Source organism: Hippocampus zosterae, chromosome 1 (genome assembly GCF_025434085.1).
Source record: "Hippocampus zosterae strain Florida chromosome 1, ASM2543408v3, whole genome shotgun sequence".
NCBI lineage: Eukaryota > Metazoa > Chordata > Actinopteri > Syngnathiformes > Syngnathidae > Hippocampus > Hippocampus zosterae.
Window position 1 is genome coordinate 33,692,501 of NC_067451.1, and position 22,587 is coordinate 33,715,087.

At 43.2% G+C, this 22,587-nt stretch overlaps 1 protein-coding gene across 2 annotated transcripts in view; it reads right to left on the reverse strand.

The window, feature by feature from the left end:
* Positions 1–21,047, reverse strand: part of anxa5a (annexin A5a) — a 22,470-nt gene extending 1,423 nt beyond the window's left edge. The window contains exons 1-11 of one of the 2 annotated variants that reach the window (XM_052060185.1): positions 20,968–21,047; positions 19,068–19,152; positions 17,975–18,069; positions 16,482–16,595; positions 12,510–12,600; positions 11,289–11,368; positions 6,561–6,611; positions 5,125–5,218; positions 2,659–2,754; positions 2,531–2,589; positions 1,514–1,605 (exon numbers count right to left, since the gene is read on the reverse strand). In XM_052060185.1, the coding sequence (XP_051916145.1) occupies positions 1,514–1,605; positions 2,531–2,589; positions 2,659–2,754; positions 5,125–5,218; positions 6,561–6,611; positions 11,289–11,368; positions 12,510–12,600; positions 16,482–16,595; positions 17,975–18,069; positions 19,068–19,152; positions 20,968–20,970 (860 nt within the window). In that variant the 5' untranslated portion in view covers positions 20,971–21,047. Of the gene's footprint in view, positions 1–1,482; positions 1,606–2,530; positions 2,590–2,658; positions 2,755–5,124; positions 5,219–6,560; positions 6,612–11,288; positions 11,369–12,509; positions 12,601–16,481; positions 16,596–17,974; positions 18,070–19,067; positions 19,153–20,967 lie in introns of both variants that reach the window. The other variant, XM_052060195.1, reaches the window with a different exon arrangement.
* Positions 21,048–22,587: the final 1,540 nt, after the last annotated feature.

Consider the following 22,587-nt stretch of genomic DNA (forward strand, 5'->3'; position numbering starts at 1 on the left):
AAGTGATGGAAACATCAGAAAGAAGGAACACGAGAAGCTCATGGAGTGCTGTGAGTTTAGCCAGTAGGTGTGGACCATGTCCGGGCCTGGTGTTGTCCAGTTCTTCATATCTGAGACTCTGAGACTCTTTCCTGTATGTCTGCCACTGTTATGGTAACCGGGTTCTGTTCAGGGAGGTTGCTGTGCTCCTCTCTCAGGGTCACCAGCCATTGTGCAATGCTGTTATGTGCAACCTCCTTCTCCCATATGCCTTTCCAGTACCTTTCAGTTTCCAGTCTTGGTGGGTCAGCTCTGTTGTTAGGACCCTGCCACTGAGCGTACACTTTCGCAGGTTGTGTTGCGAACAGCCTGTTTATTCGTCTGCCTCATTCTCTTTCGTGTACCGCTTTAGGCGGCTGGACAAGGCTTGGAGCCTTTGTTTGGCAGTTTCGAGTGCTTCGGGTATGGTCATCTGGATGTACCTCTCGGGTATCGGCCTTTTCATCACAGCTCTCTGGTCCTCCGTCAATTGATCTTAGCCTCCAACTGTCTTTTTTATGGTGAGTAACGTATCTCGTGGCTTCCATTGTTGCTCTTATAGCCAAGCATCTCAAGGATCACTGATGCTGAAGCGTATATCAGCTCATTGGTTTCCGTGATCGTTACGGTAGGGATCGCCCTCAGTGCTGCATTCACACTTTCCATGAGACTTTCAGGTGGTACTTCACATAGCCATTGTAATCGATTTCTCGGTTGCCCAGCTTTCATTCTCGCCATGATTTTAACTTTCAGGTCAGTTGCTGCCTTGCTCAGCACTTCATTCATTGGTGCTTGCCTCCCACTCTCTTGTATGACCTCCTCCTCTGATCTGGCAGCCTGGGGCCCTTCACCATGGAACCTGCGTTGTACCTCATCAATCTCAAGTTGTGACAGCACTTGCCGTTTGTGGATGTTGGAACTGAGCTACTAGTTGTTTCGTGGTCAACCGTCACTGTGGGTTTCGAAGTAACCATTTAGCCCACATTCTCTGCATGTAACCCCTCTGACTAGGGTTGCTTGAGTAGTAGCATTCCAACAGAGCCATGTTATCGCATTTGGCCGGGATGTCATTCGATTTAGCCGGCATGTCATTCGATTTATTGTCGCTCATCGTTGTATGAGGTAGCCATTAGCGTGAAGGATCTTGCCCAAGTACCCACACTGGATGGTGTTATGTGCTCATTTTTTTGCCCCAAGCGGGATTCAAACCGTCTCCCGTAGGCCAAACCGATGCCTTACCAATTGAGCTATCCAGCTGCTCAGTATATACATAAAACATATTTTTATTATGATTATTCATTGTCATTATTGTTCCTACTATCATTATTTTAATGTTATTTTTATTATTCTTTTTTAATTATATAAAATATGTTAATATGTATAGTCCTTATTTTATTGTTATTCTTCTTATTTTTTCATTATATAAAATATGTAAATATTTATAGTTCAAGTAGCATACGAAACCTGAATAGTGCTGTAGAGCGAGGCGCCGTACTTGTCCTTGAAACAAGCCGCAATGTCCAACATGTCCTCCTCGCTCCTGGACACCAGGACCCTCATCAGGGTGTCATCGTCCGTGCCAGCACGCTGCAGAAAATAAAACACGCACACAAAAAAAAAAAAACAGCAACAACAATCGGGAGGTTTCGAAAATAAAGACAACATCAAGAGACATAGAGATGGTAAAAATCACATGAACGCTACAGGAACTTGTGCAGGGCCAACCCCATAATGCTGGCTTCAAACCTGACTTAAAAATCAAAGCTTAATTTGAAACCCTGACTCTGTTTTACAGCCGAAACTAGAAGCCCTAATCCTGGCTTGAGACCCATTCATCCATCCATCCATCTATTTTTCGAACCGTTTTATCCTCACTAGGGCCGCGGGGGGTGCTTGAGCCCAACCCAGCTGCCTGCGGGCAGTAGGCGGGGGACATCCTGAACCGGTTGCCAGCCAATCTCAGGGCACACGGAAACAAACAACCATCTGCGCTCACACTCACACCTAGGGACAATGTTGAGTGTTTAGAGTGCCATGCATGTTTTTGGAATCTGGGAGGAAACCGGAGCACCTGGAGAAAACCCACCCAGGCCCAGGGAAAACATCCAAACTCCACACAGGGAGGCCGGACATAAACACTGGACCACCAGGCTGTCGGCTTCAGACCCTCCTTACAAAACCCAACCCATGCTTGACAATATACTTTGTATGAAGCATTACACATGCTTGAAACCTGACCTCGAATAGTGAAGTTGCTTATGAAGTTTCCAGTGAGTGTGTGAATGTGTCACTCTTCGCGCCATGCTAGCTTAATGATGCTAACTAGTGTGTCAGAAATGAAATTGAACTGAATTCCCTGCTGTTTCGTTGTCTGTTCAATAACAGGTTCACGGGGAATACGTCCTCCAATTAATCCATTCTGCTGGAATTGCTTTGCAGCACAATTATGGGAGGGAGGGAAAAAAAATCCGCACAACATCATCAGAGATAACATCACATAAGGTACACGCACCCTCATTGATCTGTACAGGGACTCAGCAAAAAAAGACGGAACGCTGCGGCTGCATTTCACTGCGGAGGCAACAAAACTGTTTTAGTTCATCAAAATGTCCTTAATATTAATGACGTGAAATGTCATACCGACGGCTAGCAGCAAGTTCTCCAGATTTCCCATGGTCTCGCCTTCAACGCTGTCCTCAATGTCGGAACCGCACAGCTTCTTGTAGGCGTCAAACACTGCACACACAAACACACTCGCAGTAATCCCCATCCAAATATTTCCTCAGCATGCTTTTATAGTATTCATAGCACTTTGTGTTTGAAGCTCTTCAAAAACGCTTTTCAAATAATACAAACAGATTTAAAACACATATACTGTAATACACCGAGAACAAGTGGTGGATACCACAAAACATTGTACAAATAGGATTGCGGTGTACCGATACCTCTACATGTTGACAGTACACAAACATTTTTCCCCCCAAACTCTCAATTTTCATTCCAATGGCCGCGCTCTGTAGGCGTGAAAAACAGGATTAATCGGATTATACATTCAAAAATTTGGCTGAGCGGAAAGTACTTCCTGTTTTGTTTCTAATCTACAGTATGCCAAATTAAAAAGTGTGCCAACTAGTGATCAACAGTGGAATTACACCCAAAACAACTGGAAGGCAGAACCAAAAAGTTATCCATTTGAAAAAATAATAATTCTTGGATGGCAAATCATGGAACAATAAAGTGGGGTTATTGTACAGTAAATCCCAGTTGTGCCACTGAGAATGAGCAAACGCTAATTCCTTTTTTGTCATTTTGCAGCAGAGTGATTTTGAGCTTTATGGCTGCAATAAAACCTGGGGGGATTGACTGTAAAGATGGCTGATTTATATGGAGAGGACTACCTTTTCTGGATGCTTGTTTTTATAGTTATTGTGGGTTTTCTACAGATTAAACACATGTCAGAGTTTAATTAGTTGAATCAAATTAGTTTCATATTAATCATTTAAATATTACTCATTTTTAATTGAAATGTACATATGATATATTGTGTCATATATCGATTTTTTTGTTGTATAAAGTTGCCATAACTGCCATTATGGCCAAAATCCAAACATTCACAGAATCAATGAAAAAAATCACTTTCTGGATGATGCCCCGGTGCTAAAGTGCAATAATGGGCTGCCCCAAAAGATCAAAAAAACTAAAACTTTGACTGAGACCACTTTTCATGCCTCTTTTCTGTTCTATTTTGATGTCTATTTCTGCACTTTACCTCAAATGACAAAAACCCAAGTAAGCCGGCTCCAATTCTCAGTGGGCCATTCATAGTTGTAATTCGTCTTTGTCCTCGCAATTTTGCAAAGCAATTCTCTTTGTAACAATATTTTAGTCCCATCATAATAACACTTTATTTGCATAATAGATTGAGACTCCTCTACAACGAAATCATATTTGCAGCAAAAAAAAAAAATCACAACCGGGGGTTTTATTTATTTATTTATTTTAGCAATGCAACGCCCATCCTCGTCTGAATCTAACAATAACAAATACTTCCTGGACCTGGTGGCTTTCCTTTCCACCATCTCACGGTCTCTAACTCGACCTCCCCTCAATCGCCACTCAAAACAGCGTTGCTCAGCTGATGTCACGCAATTAACTTTTAAAGCCAGCCATGGGATGGTTCGTAGTCCTCGATGGCCATAGTCTCTCTAATTAGCGCACCAGTTAGCGTCAGGTTTTTAGCATGATAACAAGTAAAGCATTCCAGGAATGGGAATTCGTTTATTTGACTGAGCCCCAAGCAAGTTACTCTGAGCAGCTAATCGGATGCATTGCACACTATCTTCCACGGATCTAGCTTAAGTGTCTACACACATAGATAGTGAGGTCCCTCTTGGCCAATCGGAGGCCAGGATGATGCTTGGTAAGCCAATGGCAGAGCAGCTATGAGTATGTTGCTTTCAGGAAACTCGCAGCTGTATAAACCAGTGTGGTGGTTGCTGTTACCGTTTCTGAATGAAGCAGTAGAGGTCGCTGTTGGATTAAACTTCGTTGGAGTGAATCTCTTCGCGAGGCAAGAGCAGAGAAAACGATTTCATATCACGCAACAGGGGGGTTTTCATTGTATGGTGGGCAGGAGAGTGGGAATGGTGTGAATGCATGAAGAATTTTTCACACTATGAGGTATTTTCGCCCATGTAGGTTTCGTTCTAGAGGAATTTCACTGTATTAACATTATCACAATAATTATATTTTTTTCTCCTCATATTAAAACTTCACTCTCACAAAATAATATATACTGTATATATTTTTTTATAATATTACATGTTTTCCGATGTTACAACTTTTTTTGTCCTAATATTATAGATGAGGCACAATCCAGTATATTAGGACTTTTTTTCCGCTCAAAATAACGACGTTATTCTCATAATATGACTTTTTTTTCCTCAAAATATATGACTTTATTCTCATATCACATCTTTTTTTTAATTCTACATTACAGTATAACTTTATTCCAATATATTGAAAAATATATTGTACAGGTAGTAAATGACAAACGCAAATTCAAGTCAAACATTGAGCCCGACATTCCAATAAACCTACTCTCACCTTGACGGAGATGTTCTGCACTCCTATTTCCAAGAATGTTGATCAGTTTCTCCTCATCAGTGCCGAACCTGCCTTTGCCCGCTGCATACAAGTCCTGCGGTCACGTTAAACAGACTGTGATTATTACAACTTGTGAGTTATTAATGCCCGTGCAACAGCTGTTATCCCCAGGCCCCGTTGGAATTGCCGCTCATCAGTTTTCTTCCAAAAATTCATCTCCATTTTGCAGGCCTCCACGCGCCGATAAACTCATCGAAATTTGCTAGTGCGTAAGGGTGATTGATGTTTTTAGTAAACGTGATTGACATGAGTCACTTGTTAGATCAGTGATGGGCACCTTCAATGCAAGAGGGAGTCACAAATTATCATTAGTGACAATGGTGGGGGGCGGGGGGGGGGGCGCATAGGACCACATTCTTCCTGGCCAGATGACAAATATGGAGAATATACAGATGTACAAAATATCTGCTGTTCATAGATGTCATTTTTGATCATACATTTTCCATGCAGGTGTATAAGATCCACTATCCGAACCCGACAACAAAGAGTTTGAAGCAAACGCCAAAATAATCGCATACTGTATTTTTCCCTCCCATAGTGCTAAGGGACTCCTGAATAGCATATCAACATATAGTGTAATAACTCATTTTGTACCTTTTTTTCGCAAAAATCAACTCACCCAAAAGTTGAGATACTACTGTATGTTTATCCTGCATATTATTCCAAATCCACGAAGAAATGATTCCACCAATTTGTTTTAGTGTAAGGCAGTAGAAGACCGAATGTAAGTGCAATTAAGACATGTCTGCCATCTATTGGTGATTGGTGAGCTTACAACTTAAGACAGTCGACCCAGGTGTATTTGCAGCTCAGCCCCTGTGGATTTGTATGTATGGGATTTTACTAGATTTTTTCCATTTTTTTTGTTTGGATTTTTTTTTTGGGAAGGGGGGGGGCCATGACTTTCTCCTCTATTTTTTCATTAAAGGGGGAAAAAAAGAAAAAGAATTGGGGGTTGGGAGACAAACAATTGCCCAACCAAGTGTTAGATAGTAATGATTAAAAATTCATGTTAATATTTCAATTCTTTGCAGTACACAACTGACTGAACGTCCCCTGCTGGTAGCTCAGCACCTGGTCATTAAGCAAGCACAAATGTCATATTTCCTTCTATTTATTTTCTCACTCCATTCAAGTGGCAAGAGAGACAATTTCCATAGTATGGATGTTCCAGCCACACAAGAACGACATTTCCCAAGAGGCTGTGCTTCTGCGAACCTGCCACCAACACCTTATACAAAACCCTGCCTGTGTTTTTGTACTTTGTGTGTGTGTGTGTGTGTGTGTGTGTGTGTGTGTGTGTGTGTGTGTGTGTGTGTGTGTGTGTGTGTGTGTGTGTGTGTGTAGGGAATAGAGAATGATTTTTTGCTTCTTACCTTTGCATCTTTCGCAATGTTTGCCTCATCGACACCCTCCTCTCGGCTTGCCTTCTCAGCACAACCACAGAAAGATATGCACAAAAAGTATAGCCATTATCATAAAATTACTTCAAGTCAAAAAATGAACAAATATGAAATAGAATAACAATATCATTGATGGAACATGACATTTTCTTTGTTGTAAAATTATGACTGGATTCGTGTAACATTTTTTTTCTTCCTCCGTCCATCTTCAACACCGGTTACCCTGAAGAGGGTCACAGGGTCGTGTGGTGAGAGGAGGGTGATGGAGCCAAATCAAGCTGATTTGGGACGAAAAGCAGGCCAGTCAGTCACAGGACAAATATAGAGACAAAGACCCATTCACACCTACATCCACATTGTCATTGAGTAGGAGCCCATCCCACGTTGCCCGCACATAAGTCAGGCAATTGTACCACTACATAGCACATATCATCCATCCATCCATCCATCCATTATCTACCGCTTATCCGGGGCCGGGTCGCGGGGGCAACAGCTTTAGCAGGGAAGCCCAGACTTCCCTCTCCCTAGCTACTTCTTCCAGCTCTCCCCGGGGGATCCCGAGGCGTTCCCAGGCCAGCTGGGTGACGTAGTCTCTCCAGCGTGTCCTGGGTCTTCCTCGGGGTCTCCTCCCGGTGGGACATGCCCGGAACACCTCACCAGGGAGGCGCTCAGGAGGCATCCGAATCAGATGCCCAAGCCACCTCATCTGGCTCCTCTCGATGTGGAGGAGAAGCGGCTCGACTCTGAGCCCCTCCCGGATGACCGAGCTCCTCACCTTATCTCTAAGGGAGAGCCCGGACACCCTGCGGAGAAAACTCATTTCGGCCGCTTGTATCCGGGATCTCGTTCTTTCGGTCACGACCCATAGCTCGTGGCCATAGATGAGGGTTGGGACGTAGATCGACCGGTAAATTGAGAGCTTCGCCCTTTGGCTCAGCTCCTTCTTCACCACGACAGACCGATACAACGTCCGCATCACAGCAGACGCTGCACCGATCCGCCTGTCGATCTCTCGCTCCCTCCTGCCCTCACTCGTGAACAAGACCCCAAGATACTTAAACTCCTCCACTTGGGGCAAGATCTCCCCCCCGACCCGGAGGGGGCACTCCACCCTTTTCCGACTGAGGACCATGGTTTCAGATTTGGAGGTGCTGATTTTCATCCCAACCGCTTCACACTCGGCTGCGAAACGCTCCAGTGAGAGTTGTAGAGCCCCGTTTGAAGGAGCCAACAGCACCACATCATCTGCAAAAAGCAGGGATGTAATACTGAGGCCCCCAAAACGGACTCCCTCAACGCTTCGGCTGCGCCTAGAAATTCTGTCCATAAAGGTTATGAACAGAATCGGTGACAAAGGGCAGCCTTGGCGGAGTCCTACCCTCACTGGGAACGATTCCGACTTACTGCCGGCAATGCGAACCAAACTCTGACATCGGTGGCATAGTGACCGAACAGCCCGTATCAGGGGGTTCGGTACCCCATACCCACGAAGCACCCCCCACAGAACTCCCCGAGGGACACGGTCAAACGCCTTCTCCAAGTCCACAAAACACATGTAGACTGGTTGGGCGAATTCCCACATACCCTCAAGGACCCTGCTAAGGGTGTAGAGCTGGTCCACTGTTCCACGGCCGGGACGAAAACCACACTGCTCCTCCTCAATCTGAGGCTCGACTTCCCGACGGACCCTCCTCTCCAGCACCCCTGAATAGACCTTACCAGGGAGGCTGAGGAGTGTGATCCCTCTGTAGTTGGAACACACCCTCCGGTCCCCCCCTTTAAAAAGAGGGACTACCACCCCGGTCTGCCAATCCAGAGGCACTCTCCCTGTTGACCACGCGATGTTGCAGAGGCGTGTCAACCAGGACAGCCCCACAACATCCAGAGCCTTGAGGAACTCCGGGCGGATCTCATCCACCCCTGGGGCCTTGCCACCGAGGAGCTTTTTAACCACATCGGTGACTTCAACCACAGGGATAGGAGAGCCCACCTCAGAGTCCTCTGGCTCTGCTTCCTCCAAGGAAGGCGTGTTGGTGGAGTTGAGGAGGTCTTCGAAGTACTCTGCCCACCGGTTCACAACGTCCCGAGTCGAAGTCAGCAGCGCCCCATCCCCACTGTACACAGTGTTAGTGGTGCACTGCTTCCCCCTCCTGAGACGTCGGATGGTGGACCAGAATTTCCTCGAAGCCGTCCGGAAGTCGGCTTCCATGGCCTCACCGAACTCTTCCCACGCTCGGGTTTTTGCCTCGGCGACCACCGAAGCCGCGGTCCGCTTGGCCAGTCGATACCCGTCAGCTGCCTCTGGGGTCCCACAGGCCATAAAGGCTCGATAGGACTCCTTCTTCAGCTTGACGGCATCCCTTACTGCTGGTGTCCACCAGCGAGTACGGGGATTGCCGCCACGACAGGCACCAACCACCTTACGGCCACAACTCAGATTGGCCGCCTCAACAATAGAGGCACGGAACATGGTCCACTCGGGCTCAATGTCCCCCGCCTCCCCCGGAACATGGGAAAAGCTCTGTCGAAGGTGGGAGTTGAAACTCCTTCTGACAGGGGATTCCGCCAGACGCTCCCAACAAACCCTCACTATACGTTTGGGTCTGCCAGGACGGACCGGCATCTTCCCCCACCATCGGAGCCTACTCACCACCAGGTGGTGATCAGTTGACAGCTCCGCCCCTCTCTTCACCCGAGTGTCCAGAACATGCGGCCGCAAATCCGATGATACAACTACAAAGTCGATCATCGAACTGCGGCCTAGGGTGTCCTGGTGCCAAGTGCACATATGGACACCCTTATGTTTGAACAAGGTGTTCGTTATGGACAATCCGTGGCGAGCACAGAAGTCCAATAACAAAACACCACTCGAGTTCTGATCGGGGGGGCCGTTCCTCCCAATCACGCCCCTCCAAGTCTCACTGTCATTGCCCACGTGAGCATTGAAGTCCCCCAGCAGAACAAGGGAGTCCCCAGCAGGAGTACTCTCCAGCACACCCTCCAAGGACTCCAAAAAGGGTGGGTATGCTGAGCTGCTGTTTGGTGCATATGCACAAACAACAGTCAGTAACCGTCCACCCACCCGAAGGCGGAGGGAGGCAACCCTCTCGTCTACCGGTGTGAACCCCAATGTACAGGCACTGAGCCGGGGGGCAATGAGTATGCCCACACCTGCTCTGCGCCTCTCACCGTGAGCAACTCCAGAGTGGAAGAGAGTCCAACCCCTCTCGAGAGAACTGGTACCAGAACCCAAGCTGTGTGTGGAGGCAAGTCCGACTATATCCAGTCGGAAATTCTCTGCCTCACACACCAGCTCGGGCTCCTTCCCTGCCAGAGAGGTGACATTCCATGTCCCAAGAGCTAGCTTCTGCAGCCGAGGATCGGACCGCCAGGGTCCCCGTCTTTGGCTGCCGCCCAGCTCACATAGCACCCGACCCCTTTGGCCCCTCTCATGGGTGGTGAGCCCATGGGAAGGGGGACCCACGTTGCCTCTTCGGGCTGAGCCCGGCCGGGCCCCATGGGTGTAGGCCCGGCCACCAGGCGCTCGCCAACGAGCCCCACCTCCAGGCCTGGCTCCAGAGTGGGGCCCCGGTGACCCGCGTCCGGGCAAGGGAAACCTTGGTCCATATATTGTAGTCATCATAAGGGTCTATGAGCCATGCTTTGTCTGGCCCCTCACCTAGAACCTGTTTGCCATGGGTGACCCTGCCAGGGGCATAAAGCCCCAGACAACTTAGCTCCTAGGATCATTGGGACACGCAAACCCCTCCACCACGGTAAGGTGACGGCTCACGGAGGGGTAGCACATATCAGCGACCGTGATATTCTTTGAAGCAAGTGTATGTACTGTATATCAGGAAAAGTGCTGTCATGAGATTTTTTTTAAGTGAGATTAATTAATTAGGATCTGTAATTAATTGATCTAATAATCTATATTTCAATCTTATCTAAAATGTGGTGAGAAACCCCGTATTTTCTTTGTTTTGCTTTAGCTTTCGGGGCTAACGTTAGCTGTGGATGCACTCGCGACCGGGTGCCACAGCAAACTCCTTACAAACTCCACTCCTCACCGCTATTTACTAAGCCCACCCAACTCCAATGGGAGCCTATCAGCTTCGGCTACAGAAGCCCCAACATAAAGGGAGCCAATCAATGTCCGCTTCAGGCTGTGATTGACAGTTGTTTCCCCACCCTCATAACACAGGAAGCCAACACATAACAAAGGATATTAGAAAAAGGCTTTCACTTACAGAAAGAATAAAGGCAGATATTAAAATTTAGATTAAAAACAATTAAAAAACATAACGCGCTAAACATGACCATAATTAATTAATCACAATTAACGTGATAATTTGACACCCCAATCAAGAAATGTCGACCTGTATAAATATTAAGTAATACTAAGAGGAAAGCTGAAATATTATTCAAGACTAATTCAAGACAAGAGTTCTAATTTTACGAGAAAAATATAATTACCTGGAAAAAGTCGTAATTTTACAACAATAATGTCAAAATATGAAAGGATGAATTTGTAATACAAAACGTTACTTTAAATAAAGTTTGTTTTAAAAAAAATCACACTTGTGCAAAATTCCTACTTTTCGGTCTTATTTTCTGAGATGACTTCACAAAATGTGTGTCAATGTGAATAAAATTAGGTTTCAACTTTCAGCTCCTTGTAATGTTCTAAATCGACGTCACCTGCAGGAGTATGACAAGCAGCCTCTGGTAGTATCCCGACGTGTCGCCGCAGATGTCTTTCTCCAGATTGCTGCCAAACTCTGCAACATGTAATTCTTATTCGTGATGCACAATGAGCACCTATTCAACCTAACACAGCTGTCTTTGGGCATTGAGCGGGTGAAACCCTGAACTGGTTGCTAGCCAATCGCAGGGCACACATACACGAACAACCATTCACACTGAGAATCACACCTAAGGACACATTTAGAGTGTTCCATTCACCTGCCTAATTTAGTTCAAATATTACAATTACGCTTACTATTGTTTGATGAAAACTTTTATTCTTGTTACATTGCAAAGTGTATTTTTTTTCTTATTTGCAATTGCTGTTTTTTTTTCAAATAGTATTCTAACTTTACATTTTTTTTAAACTTTACATCTTTCTTTTTTCTATCATAACTGTTCCTAAATGTTAACTTTTTTGGGCTAGCAATGTAATAAAGTTCTTCTCGTAGTGACAGTTATTTTCTTAAGTTTGATTTCCACAAATCCGTTTAGTTATTCCAGTATCACAATTTTATTTTTCATTTCTTTATCTACTTTTTTTCTCATATTTTTTCCTTTAGGATGTAGCCTTAATTCTCCTTGAAGAAAAAAAAATAATTGTATTTAATATTAAAAAAGATGACAGATGAATGAAAAAATCAGGGAACTCCCCATATTTGTGGTCCAGGATTTGGAAATTTGTTTCCTCAGATTTCTTTGAGATTTTTTTTTAACCTACCCTCCATTATTTGCTGAAAAACTCACCTACCTGCCATTCATTGGCACCACCTGGTGGTATTTTGGTGCCAAAGAAAAAAATTGAAGTACGATGAGGAGGATCATAAAGACAAAAGTAGTCCTTTACTGTCATCTTCAGCCAGCTATAGGCAATTACCAAATAATTGCTTTTGGATTGCGGGGGGGCTTTATATTTGTAGAACATGTCTCAGGCGTGTAAGAATAGCCAGGAAGAATATTGCCCAATATGGCTCGAAACTAACATGAGCAATAGATCCATTTAACTGCACTGGTGTGACTATATCCTTGACGCTTACATGGATCCATACACTCAGTCATGACCATAACTGTGGTTTGACTCGTCTTTTTACGTGCATAGAGGTGCAAGTTTATGTCACAGTGGCTCAATAATTTACTGCTAATGGCGGCAAAAGCGCATGCTTATCGATCGCTCACCCTCCTTGTAGACCTTGACGATGTCTCGAAGCCGCGGGCCACTCCTGGAGACCAAGATCTCAATCAGCACGTCGTCATCAGTCCCGACACCCTACGGTGGAACAAGAAAGAATCACCAAGAAGCTACCAGTGTGCTTTTTATGGCTCCAGGGTTATTGGAACAAAATAATGATTGTGATAAATTTCCCCGTCTCAATTTTCCTGTCTGATGCAAGTGAAACTGAGTTGCCACAGCGACCCAGAACACCCCCAATTCTAGCTTTTGTATATTTAATTAACTTGGTTCACACTCATCTCAATGCTGGCTGCACAGAGCCTTTGTCATGAAGTGTCATGTTGCGGCTTGATGAGCCGTAGAGCTGCGCAGCTGCGGAGAGACTCTCAAGAGTAGCCTGTAATGCCCTCCATGGTGTATTAGGGATGAAAAAAATAATAAAAATAAAACAATTACTTTTTTCCTCTCAAGTGAATATTATTTTCAAGGTCCTGCTCTCTTGCATTTTTTTAAACAAACACAAATGCAACCAAGTAATCATAACTCCATCCTTTAATTCAAGTGCATTTATTCAGTGGGAGACATTAGGCCCACAATGAGAAATCATTCTTTCACATCAACTCATGTGTGTCACAATTTTTGACACCCCTGACGTGAATACTTTGTACAACTCACGCTTGCCAACAAAACGGCAGCAAATTTTCTCTTTTAGTGTTTCACTAGATGGGAGACTAGAAGGAGGGATCTTTGACCATTCCTTTTTGCGCAATCTTTCTAAATCATCCATCAACCTGGTTCAAAGATAAGATAAGATATCCTTTATTCGTCCCACACTGGGGAAATTTACAGCCTCCAGCAGCAAGAATGTATGTAGAAAGAAGAAAGAATAAAGAGAAAAAAACAACAAACATCTTTCAATTAAATGCAATATGAACACAAAATGGATAAATCGCAGTACTATTTACAATTTTCCTTCACATCATTTAATTATCATTATTACTATGATTGTTATTTTTTATTCATCAGCCTGACAGCAGTCGGTAGGAACGAGCGTCGGTATCTCTCCTTCTTGCAGCGCGGGTGTAACAGTCTCTGGCTGAAGGAGCTACCAAGTGTCAGGGCGGGCTGGAGGGGGGGTTCTCCTCCTCTTTAGCAAACTCTGCAGGTTTTCAATGGTATCAGGTCTTGGGACTGAGATGGTCATGGAAGGAGCTTGATTCTGTCTCTGGTAAAACATATTTACCCGTCCTATTTTTTTTGAGGGAGTATGTTTCTGCAGTAAAAATCTACCGGTAATTTGTTTTCAGGTATCTTAAGCAGGGGTACCAATGGAGGACATTGTATGGAAACGTGGACTGCTCCTCGTAAGAACTGATGTTATCTAGACACAATATACTGTATACAGATACATTTTATATATTTCGGGAGGTGACACGGTGGTCGACTGGTTAGCATGTTCGCCTCACAGTGCAGAGGCTCCAAAAGGCCCGCGACCCCCTTGAGGATAAACGGGTCGGATAATGGATGGGTGCTGTATCAGTGATCATGGGAACATTTAAACACTTGTTGCAAATCCATGTTCATCTGTTTCCAAATTAATGTGTCAAAGTCCAGCACACTCGCGACCCTCATGAGGATAATGCAGTGGTTTTTAACCTTGTTAGAGTTACCGAACCCAACCAGCTCACATGCACATTCACCGAACCCTGCATCCATCCATTTTCCGATCCGCTTTATTGTCACAAGGGTCGTGGAGGGTGCTGGAGCCTATCCCAGCCGTCTTCGGGCAGTAGGCAGGAGACACAATAACAGTAAGTATTCTTAACTTCTGATTTTAAAACGAGTCATCCATCAATTTGTTGTTCTCTGTGTATGCAATCTGTGGAGGTGATGAAACATTTACATCAGGGGTGTCCAAACTTTTTGCCAAGGGGGCCAGATTTTATGTGGTAAAATGTCGGGGGGCCAACCTTGGCTGACATTCTTTACATTGAACAACAATATTGTTCAACAAATTTTAGTAAGCCAGTGTGTTTCACATTTCCATTTTTATTTTAATTTCAACAATCTTAAGAATTTATTTTGGTTCATTTGAAACAGGTATATCACATGCAACTGCTTATTCACTTGACTTTTTCTTAAACAGAAGTCTCCTGAGTGCAAATTGATTGATTTGAAACATAAAATGTATCACCATGACTTTTCAATAGTCACAAAACCTTTGACTCGAACAACAGGGAAATGAACAAGCAATACACATATCCACAACTGCAAGGATCATTTGAAATATGACATATCAGTCAATATAAACACGGAGTGATGTCTTGTTAACTTGTGAGTGATGCCCTCTAGTGTCTAAATGCTATTACTCATTTAGTGAATGCTATTACTCATTTAGCCACTAGAGGGAAGCAGTACTCTATGAAACATCACTCACCAGTCTACGAGACCTCAGTCAATGCAACACGTGTTCCATTGCGCCCAACCTGCGGGCCAGACGGCACTGATTTTATGACAGGGGCCGAGGGCCGGATGAAATTCAACCGCGGGCCGGATTTGGCCCGCGGGCCGGACTTTGGACATGCCTGATTTACATGGTTTCCCAAAATTCATAACGTCCCTCCAAAAGAAACCGTTACTACAATGTGGCCCTCGACAAAAAGGAGTTTGACACCCCTGATTTAGAGTGTTCAATCAGCCTGCCATGCATGTTTTTGGAATGTGGGAGAAACCTGGAGTACACAGAGAAAACCCACGCAGGCCCAGGGAGAACATGCAATCTCCACACAGGGAGGCTCGAGCTAGAATCGAACCCGGTACCTTTGCACTGTGAGGTTGACGCGCTCAACACTGAACCACATGGCTGCCCCCCACCCCCTCATTACTGAAAAATAGCTGCCAGAAATCATCTCAAAGTGCACATATTCCAACTTGTCACCCAGAAGTTTCATTAGGTTTCAATAACAGATTCGGATGCCGAAGTCCTGCTATTGTTATGCACTTCACCATCATTAGCACCGCATTTTTGAAAGCCTTTTGACAAGCATTGAAATGTTTGGTTCTTTATTTCTTCAGAAGACCCTAATGGTTTTGTGGTACACTCGCCTGACTTGTGAGTGGGCAGCGTGGGATCGGTTCCTACTCAGTGACAGTGAGAATGTGAGTGTGAATGGTTTTTCGTTTCTATATGTTGCCCTGTTACTGACTGGCAACCAGTTCAGGGTATAGTTTGCCTTCCCTCCGAAGCCAGCTAGGATAGGCGGCAGCACGACCTGCGACCCTTGTGTGGATAAGTGGATAAGAAAATGGATGGATGGATATTTGGAATGGATAATGGCGCCTGGTTAACGCATGAGCCTCACAGATGCAGGGTTTGAATCTGGCATCGCCTTCCCTGTGTGGGGTTTGCATGTTCTCCCCGTGCCTGCGTGGGTTTTCTCCGGGTACTCTGGTTTCCTCCCACATTCCAAAACCATGCGTGGCAGGTTAATGAATCACTCTAAATTGTCCCTACATGTGAGTTTGGGCGCGGATGGTTGTTTGTCTATGTGTACCCTGTTGGCTGGCGACCAGTTCAGAGTGTCCCCCGCCTACTGCCCGAAGACAGCGAGAAAAACAAACAAACCATGAAACAATTATCTCAAAATATAAGGCTTAATTCGGTCGAGATACAAGCTATGACTTTTCTTTCCTGAACTTATCAATTTTGGAATATTGCAAGTATATTGTGGAACAATATTAACCCTTTCAGGGTATGGTTACTACAGTGGACATCTTATCATGTTATCAAGTTACAGGGTGCATGAAAGGGTTAAAAGAAAAATTGTGACGGAAAAAAGTCCATACATCGAACTAACAGACACTCAAAAAACAGCCTGTGACCTATTGCTTCAATACTTGACATACATAAATGTGGAACTCCTGTGCTATGTGTGTCTTCTGTGCGCAATTGCCAACGTTTTTGGCGTTAGGCTTACCTTGATGGCCTTGTGCAGCAGTGTGGCATCGTACACGACGGGCAGATTCATCAGGGCCACGATGAGACTCTCAAACAATCCTCCCAGCTCCGACTTGAGAGCGCTGACCAGATCCTGCGAGAGCCGAACGATCGATGATGTTTGCCCTCAGTAATAACTGCATTTGTATCGAACTGTTTTGTGTTTAATTTGGGAAGTCACCAATTTGGAGAAGGAATGAAAAGGGCCATAATCCGTCGCGTAAGCAGAGTGACCTACAGACATAATGGAGACTTAATGACCAATTGTGAATGTTTTTTTTCTTTGTGTCGTTAAAACGTTTCCATGTCCGCAGTAGAACGTCAAGAAATTATTAAATGGAACTTGGATCTTGCACTTAAAGGGGATGTTAAGTCAAAAATGTTCTTGACAATAATATGTTCGATGTGGCCCCACCAGTCTAATCACAACATTCTGATTAATATTGCATTTGTGGAATAAGAACTAAGCAGCAAATCCATGGTCATGTGGCATTCATAAGCTGAGCCAGAAGGCAGTGATTAGCGGGGTTGAATTTAACATCCATCCATCCATCCATTATCTGAACTACTTTATCTTCACAAGGGTCGCGGGGTGTGCTGGAGCCTATCCCAGCTGTCTTTGGGCAGTAGGTGGGGGACACCCTGAACTGATTGCCAGCCAATCACAGATAGAGACAAACAGCCATCCATGGGACAATTTAGAGTGCTCCATTAACTTGCCATCAATGTTTTTGGAATGTGGGAGGAAACCAGAGTACCCAGAGAAAATCCACGCAGGCACTAACCAGGCAACCACTGGGCCACCCTACAGATAACATATTATTGGAACACATTTTTTTGACTTGACTTCCACTTTCAAATGTAAATAGAACTGAGGTGCACCTAAAAATGCACTGCGCTGGAATTTTAAAAAAGTTTAAGTCACTGTGACAATATGCGAGCAACTTTCAACAAGTGGTTCTTAAGAATCTAAATCAGGGGTGCCCATTAGGTCGATCCTGATCTACCGGTAGATCTAAGACAGGTTCCAAGTACATCTGAGGAGTGTCGAGGAGAAAAAAAACAAAACAACCAGTTGTGTGTCTTTGTACATTTTAGTAATATCTTTTTTGTGTTCATGTACGCTGCACTCTAATCATCCTATCAGTCTCATTTTCACAAAAAAAAATGTTTTAAAAATAAAATAAAGCAGGTAAATCTTGAATTTACGATGGCGCGTGATTACGTTACCGGAAGTTGTTAGCGCCAGTAATGGTAGATCCCGGGAGGTTAGTTGATCGAAAAGTAGATCTTCGGTCCAAGAAGTGTGGGCACCCCTGATCTAAATGCTAAGATTTGTTCCATGAAGCTGGAAAGATGTTTTTTTCTCTGCAGTTTATTTTTTTCATTTCATGGCATTCATAATGTACATCCAAAAGGGCAGAAGTAAATGCCTCCTCCCAAACAGCTCGGCTGTCTGTTATCCAGGCTCACCTTTCCGTAGGCCATTTTGTACGCCGCTTTTATTTGCTGCCGCTGATTGTTGCTGCGCGCCGCCAGCAGCATGAGGATCACGTCTTCATCTGTCCCTGTCGGAAAAATGACTCATGAGCTAAGAAGAAAAAGACGGGGATCGGGGCCAAGAGTAGAACAGGCGACGGTGGTGATTCAATAATGGATACTTTGTGAAAAATCATAAGAGACCAAGAGAGAGAGAGAGAGAGAGAGAGAGACAGAAGAGAGAAAGAGAGAGAGAGAGAGAGAGAGAGAGAGAGAGAGAGAGATCTCAAATGGAACAACAAGCCAAAAAAACAACACGGGTCGATGTGAATGAACAGATACCAATCCTGAGCTCAAACACTGAGGTGATGCTACATTATTTGAAAAGGGTCAAGTTGAAAAACGTATAATATAGTGATCATCAAAGTCATTGATCGATACAACTGATCGCATTTGAATCTGTGCACTAGTGGCATCTTTTTTTTTTAATTTAATAAACTTGATGAACAGATTGTACATTACAAAGAGACTCATCACATATGAGAAAAATAATACAGATCAGATAGCACATTAACAAAAACATATTTTAAAATGTAATGCTAATAATACATTTTAAAAACGCCAGTGGTCCTAAATAAAAATTAAGACACATTGAAAACATTAAAATGAGAACACAATTTCAAGGTTTCAACAGGTTTTTTTTTAATTTTCCAGCCAGAATAAGGCACTAGTGGGATTGTGCAATCACTTAGACAGTGTTTTGCAAACTGTTAAATATTGTAAGTTTGAAATGATATCACAGTGTTTTAGTATTCATTTTAGGATTTCAATGAACAATATATGGCCTATATTATACGCAATTATAAACATTTTTCGTGTGGGCGTCGAGTATTTGTCAATTGTCACTATTCACTCTAATGGCTTTAGACATCTTTTTTCACTGTACAGTAGTCGACTCAACTGACAGCCGTGGTTCGCTCATGGTAAGAGTGAGATACGTGGGAAGAATACTGACACGAATGCAAATGAAACATTCTGAGAAGACCAATGCTGAGAATGGCAGCGAAGGAAAGAGTTAAGCACTTACCAAGTCCTTTCATGGCTCGGTGGAGGATATCGGCGTCGTGTACGGCGTCAAAGTTGACAAAAGGTCGGACGCTACCTCGGTACGTCTGCAGGAAGGAAATACATTTAAATATTATTCTTAAAATTGACGTGAATAATTCATTGTGAGGTTTGTTCTATTGAAATGTAGTTGTAAAATAAAACAAACTGCGCTCAGGTTTGCTCACCTCTTTCTAGCATGTTAAAAACTGTGATTCTAACCAAGCCAAATGAAGTTATGCCAAATTGTGTGTATATGAAAGCCTGAAAACGAGGATAAAAAACAAACATGCAACCAACTGCTATGCAAACAGCAAGTATTGAGCATCAAAAGGTAAATGAAGTTTTGTCAGGTTCTGTTTCGGAGGGTAAATGAGCAAGAAGTTCTAGCATGCTACCAGTTGCGAGGCTAGTATCCTTATACACCAGAGGCGATTGCTCTAAGACTGCAAGGGAAGCTCAGCTTCCCCTAAAATGTCAAAAAATAAGTGATCAAATATACTGTATGTGTGTACATACAATTGTGTGTACATGTCATTGACTAAATATGCGCTACAACACGCTCAACTTTTCTTCCGAATCAGCGTCTTATTGCTGGTTACGACGCGACTCTCTTCTCATTCATTCCCGCAGCTTCAACTGTGCACACGCTGAGCGCCGACAGCGCGGACGCTGGGCGCTCCGCTTTTCTGCTTGATGATTGGATGATCTATCTGAGGCTGAATCTCTTTTATGATCGACAGCGAAATGAGCCAATTAAGATTAAGATATCCTTTATTTCACTGATGATTTATTTCACAATCACTGATCATTTTGGTGCAGGCATCCGTGGGAGCATTTTTCAATTATCATTCTGTTCTAAATTGAACTTGAGACTTGTTATCATCTGAGCAACACTCTCTTTGTTGAAATGGACGAGCGACAAATTCATCTTTTATTTCTGGTGGGTCTTAATGAAGTTGCTGTATGTTGTACGACACTACTTAAGTCCCTGGAAAAGACGCCTTGTTGGTATGACAGCGTCACAGATAATTTTCTTGAAAAGGAACGGAGAGTAGAATCCATGTGTAAATAAACAGACACATTTTCTGATGTCGGCCGAAATTGAGCTTCCCCTCCTTGACAGACCAGCATCTGTCACTGCTATACACCTAATGTTTGGGGGGGTAAATCTGCATCCAAAAAGATTTCAATTTCATCTTTTTGCCATTTTACATAATAGTGTACTGTTAAATAAATCAACAGCAACATATAATGCGTCATATTTTTATCAGAAATCGTACATTTCCTTTTTTCTTCTCTAATATAAACTTTTGGAGGCATCGGATCTATCCACCTAAACATGACAGATCAGTACTTGCAAAAAGTTTTTTTAAAAAGTACATACGGTATGTCACATTTAGGATTTTTTTTCTCTCCAGAAGTTATGTTTTAAAAAGCATTTTGATCTTCTTCAGCTTCTTCATTTATTCCTTAGCAATTTGAAAAAAATAGGTGCACATTCAATCATAACTATTTCAATAAAAAAGTCACAGCATTCACCATAGTGTTTATCACATACGTGTGACCATGACAACAGGATTAAAGTCATGAAAGATGTCTAATGAAGCGTGTTCCACCCCCCACCATTCCAAAACGCCCCCACCTCCCAATGTGAGATGAGTGAATACGCATTCAGTAGCAAACGCTTATCAGGTGCTGGTGCAGGAAGTGATAATAATAAGATCATTAAATGTATTATCTGCTCTTCAAGGAAAAGCCATTGTCTTTTCTCACTTCATTACACACGGCAGCCCGTGTGACCAGACACATATTTGCTACTGATTGAATCCTTGATGGCTCCCACCCAAGATGTCGTGATAAAATCCAAAGAAAGAACTCACCATGTTCGTTACTGATGATTGTACAAAGCTGAAAGAGACAAGACCACACTTATTTGGTTCACAGGCTACTTTTCACAAGGTTCTATGGTCATGTTAACATTTGTGATGCTAAAATCTAGCATCATCAAACACCTAATATGGTTGTGTCCAAACCTATTGAGGAAGATCAAATGCTTACCTTCTACCAGCGAGAAAGACAACAAATTTCCACTTGGTTCATACATATATATAGATAGATAGATAGATAGATAGATAGATAGATAGATAGATAGATAGATAGATAGATAGATAGATAGATAGATAGATAGATAGATAGATAGATAGATAGATAGATAGATAGATAGATAGATAGATAGATAGATAGATAGATAGATAGATAGATAGATAGATAGATAGATAGATAGATAGATAGATAGATAGATAGATTCATTCTCTGAAAAGTAAATTTAACAAATTTACTTTTCTGAGAATAACATAAATTTAATTTGTTATTTTATTTTCATAAATATGTCAACAAAATGATTCTCTATATTCTTTACGTCATATTATTTCCACTTAGTCGAGTGGCTTTCAATGCTATTTTAAATAACATTGAAAGCCACTCGATAAATAACTCATTTATTATGGTAGAGTTTTGAACCAATCATATTTCAGATATCTTTTGTTGCCAGGTAAAATATATTTGCTCGGGGACTTCAGATTAAACAGACTAGGCCCCTGCGCGCTGTAAATGAACGGCCACTGTCAGTTTGCAATAGCCAACCGATCACGAGTCTGCGTACCAGGGCCAGCTAAAAGGGCTTACGTCGACACTGGACGTGCGCCTTTGGTGATTGGATTAGCGCCTGCTAGAGGGAGCTGTTGCTGCATTTTGACTCAAAATGGCCGAAGGAGAAGACGATCAGGTGCAGGACTACTTTCCACACAATTTTCAAGACGGACCTTCCACCAATTTAAGTTGTTTTACCAAGGCAGCAAGGAAACATCAGAGCACAGCTGGTCACTTACAAGCTACGGTGGGTGCGTTTAAAAACGTTTGGGGACACTCGCGTAGATGTGCATCTCAGTGAACAGGCATTACATTGGTGAGTAGATGAATTTTATTTTACATTTCTTCTTGTCATTTTATTTCGCCAGTATTAATGGTCACGACAAAGATACAAAAATGTATCAAATAAATCTGCTCACCTGCAATTTATAATGGCGCATTGTAGTCACCTTCGTGCACGAAAGTTCGTTCAATCTCAGCTGCTCAACATTTTCAGTTATTTGCTGTTGTACAGCCTATTTTCAAAATGCAAATGATCTGTTAATTTTATTTTCAAAGAATAGTTTGTTTTGTTATTGTGTGGTTGGTGTCTTATATGAAACTGCAACATTGCGCAATTTATTGGACAGACTTGTTTAAGATCACACAGCGTAATTCGGGTGGCATTTTATTTAGTATTTTTTAAATCTTTGTATTTTTGACAATATCTGTAAATTTAGTTTCCTGCTCTTAATTGTGAATGCGTACTTGATGGTTTTAAATGCTCCTGAAATTAAGTGCTGCCTGACGAGCCTATACTGTGTTAATGTATGTGACGTCACTGAAGGCCGAAGGTTGAAATGCACGGCCCG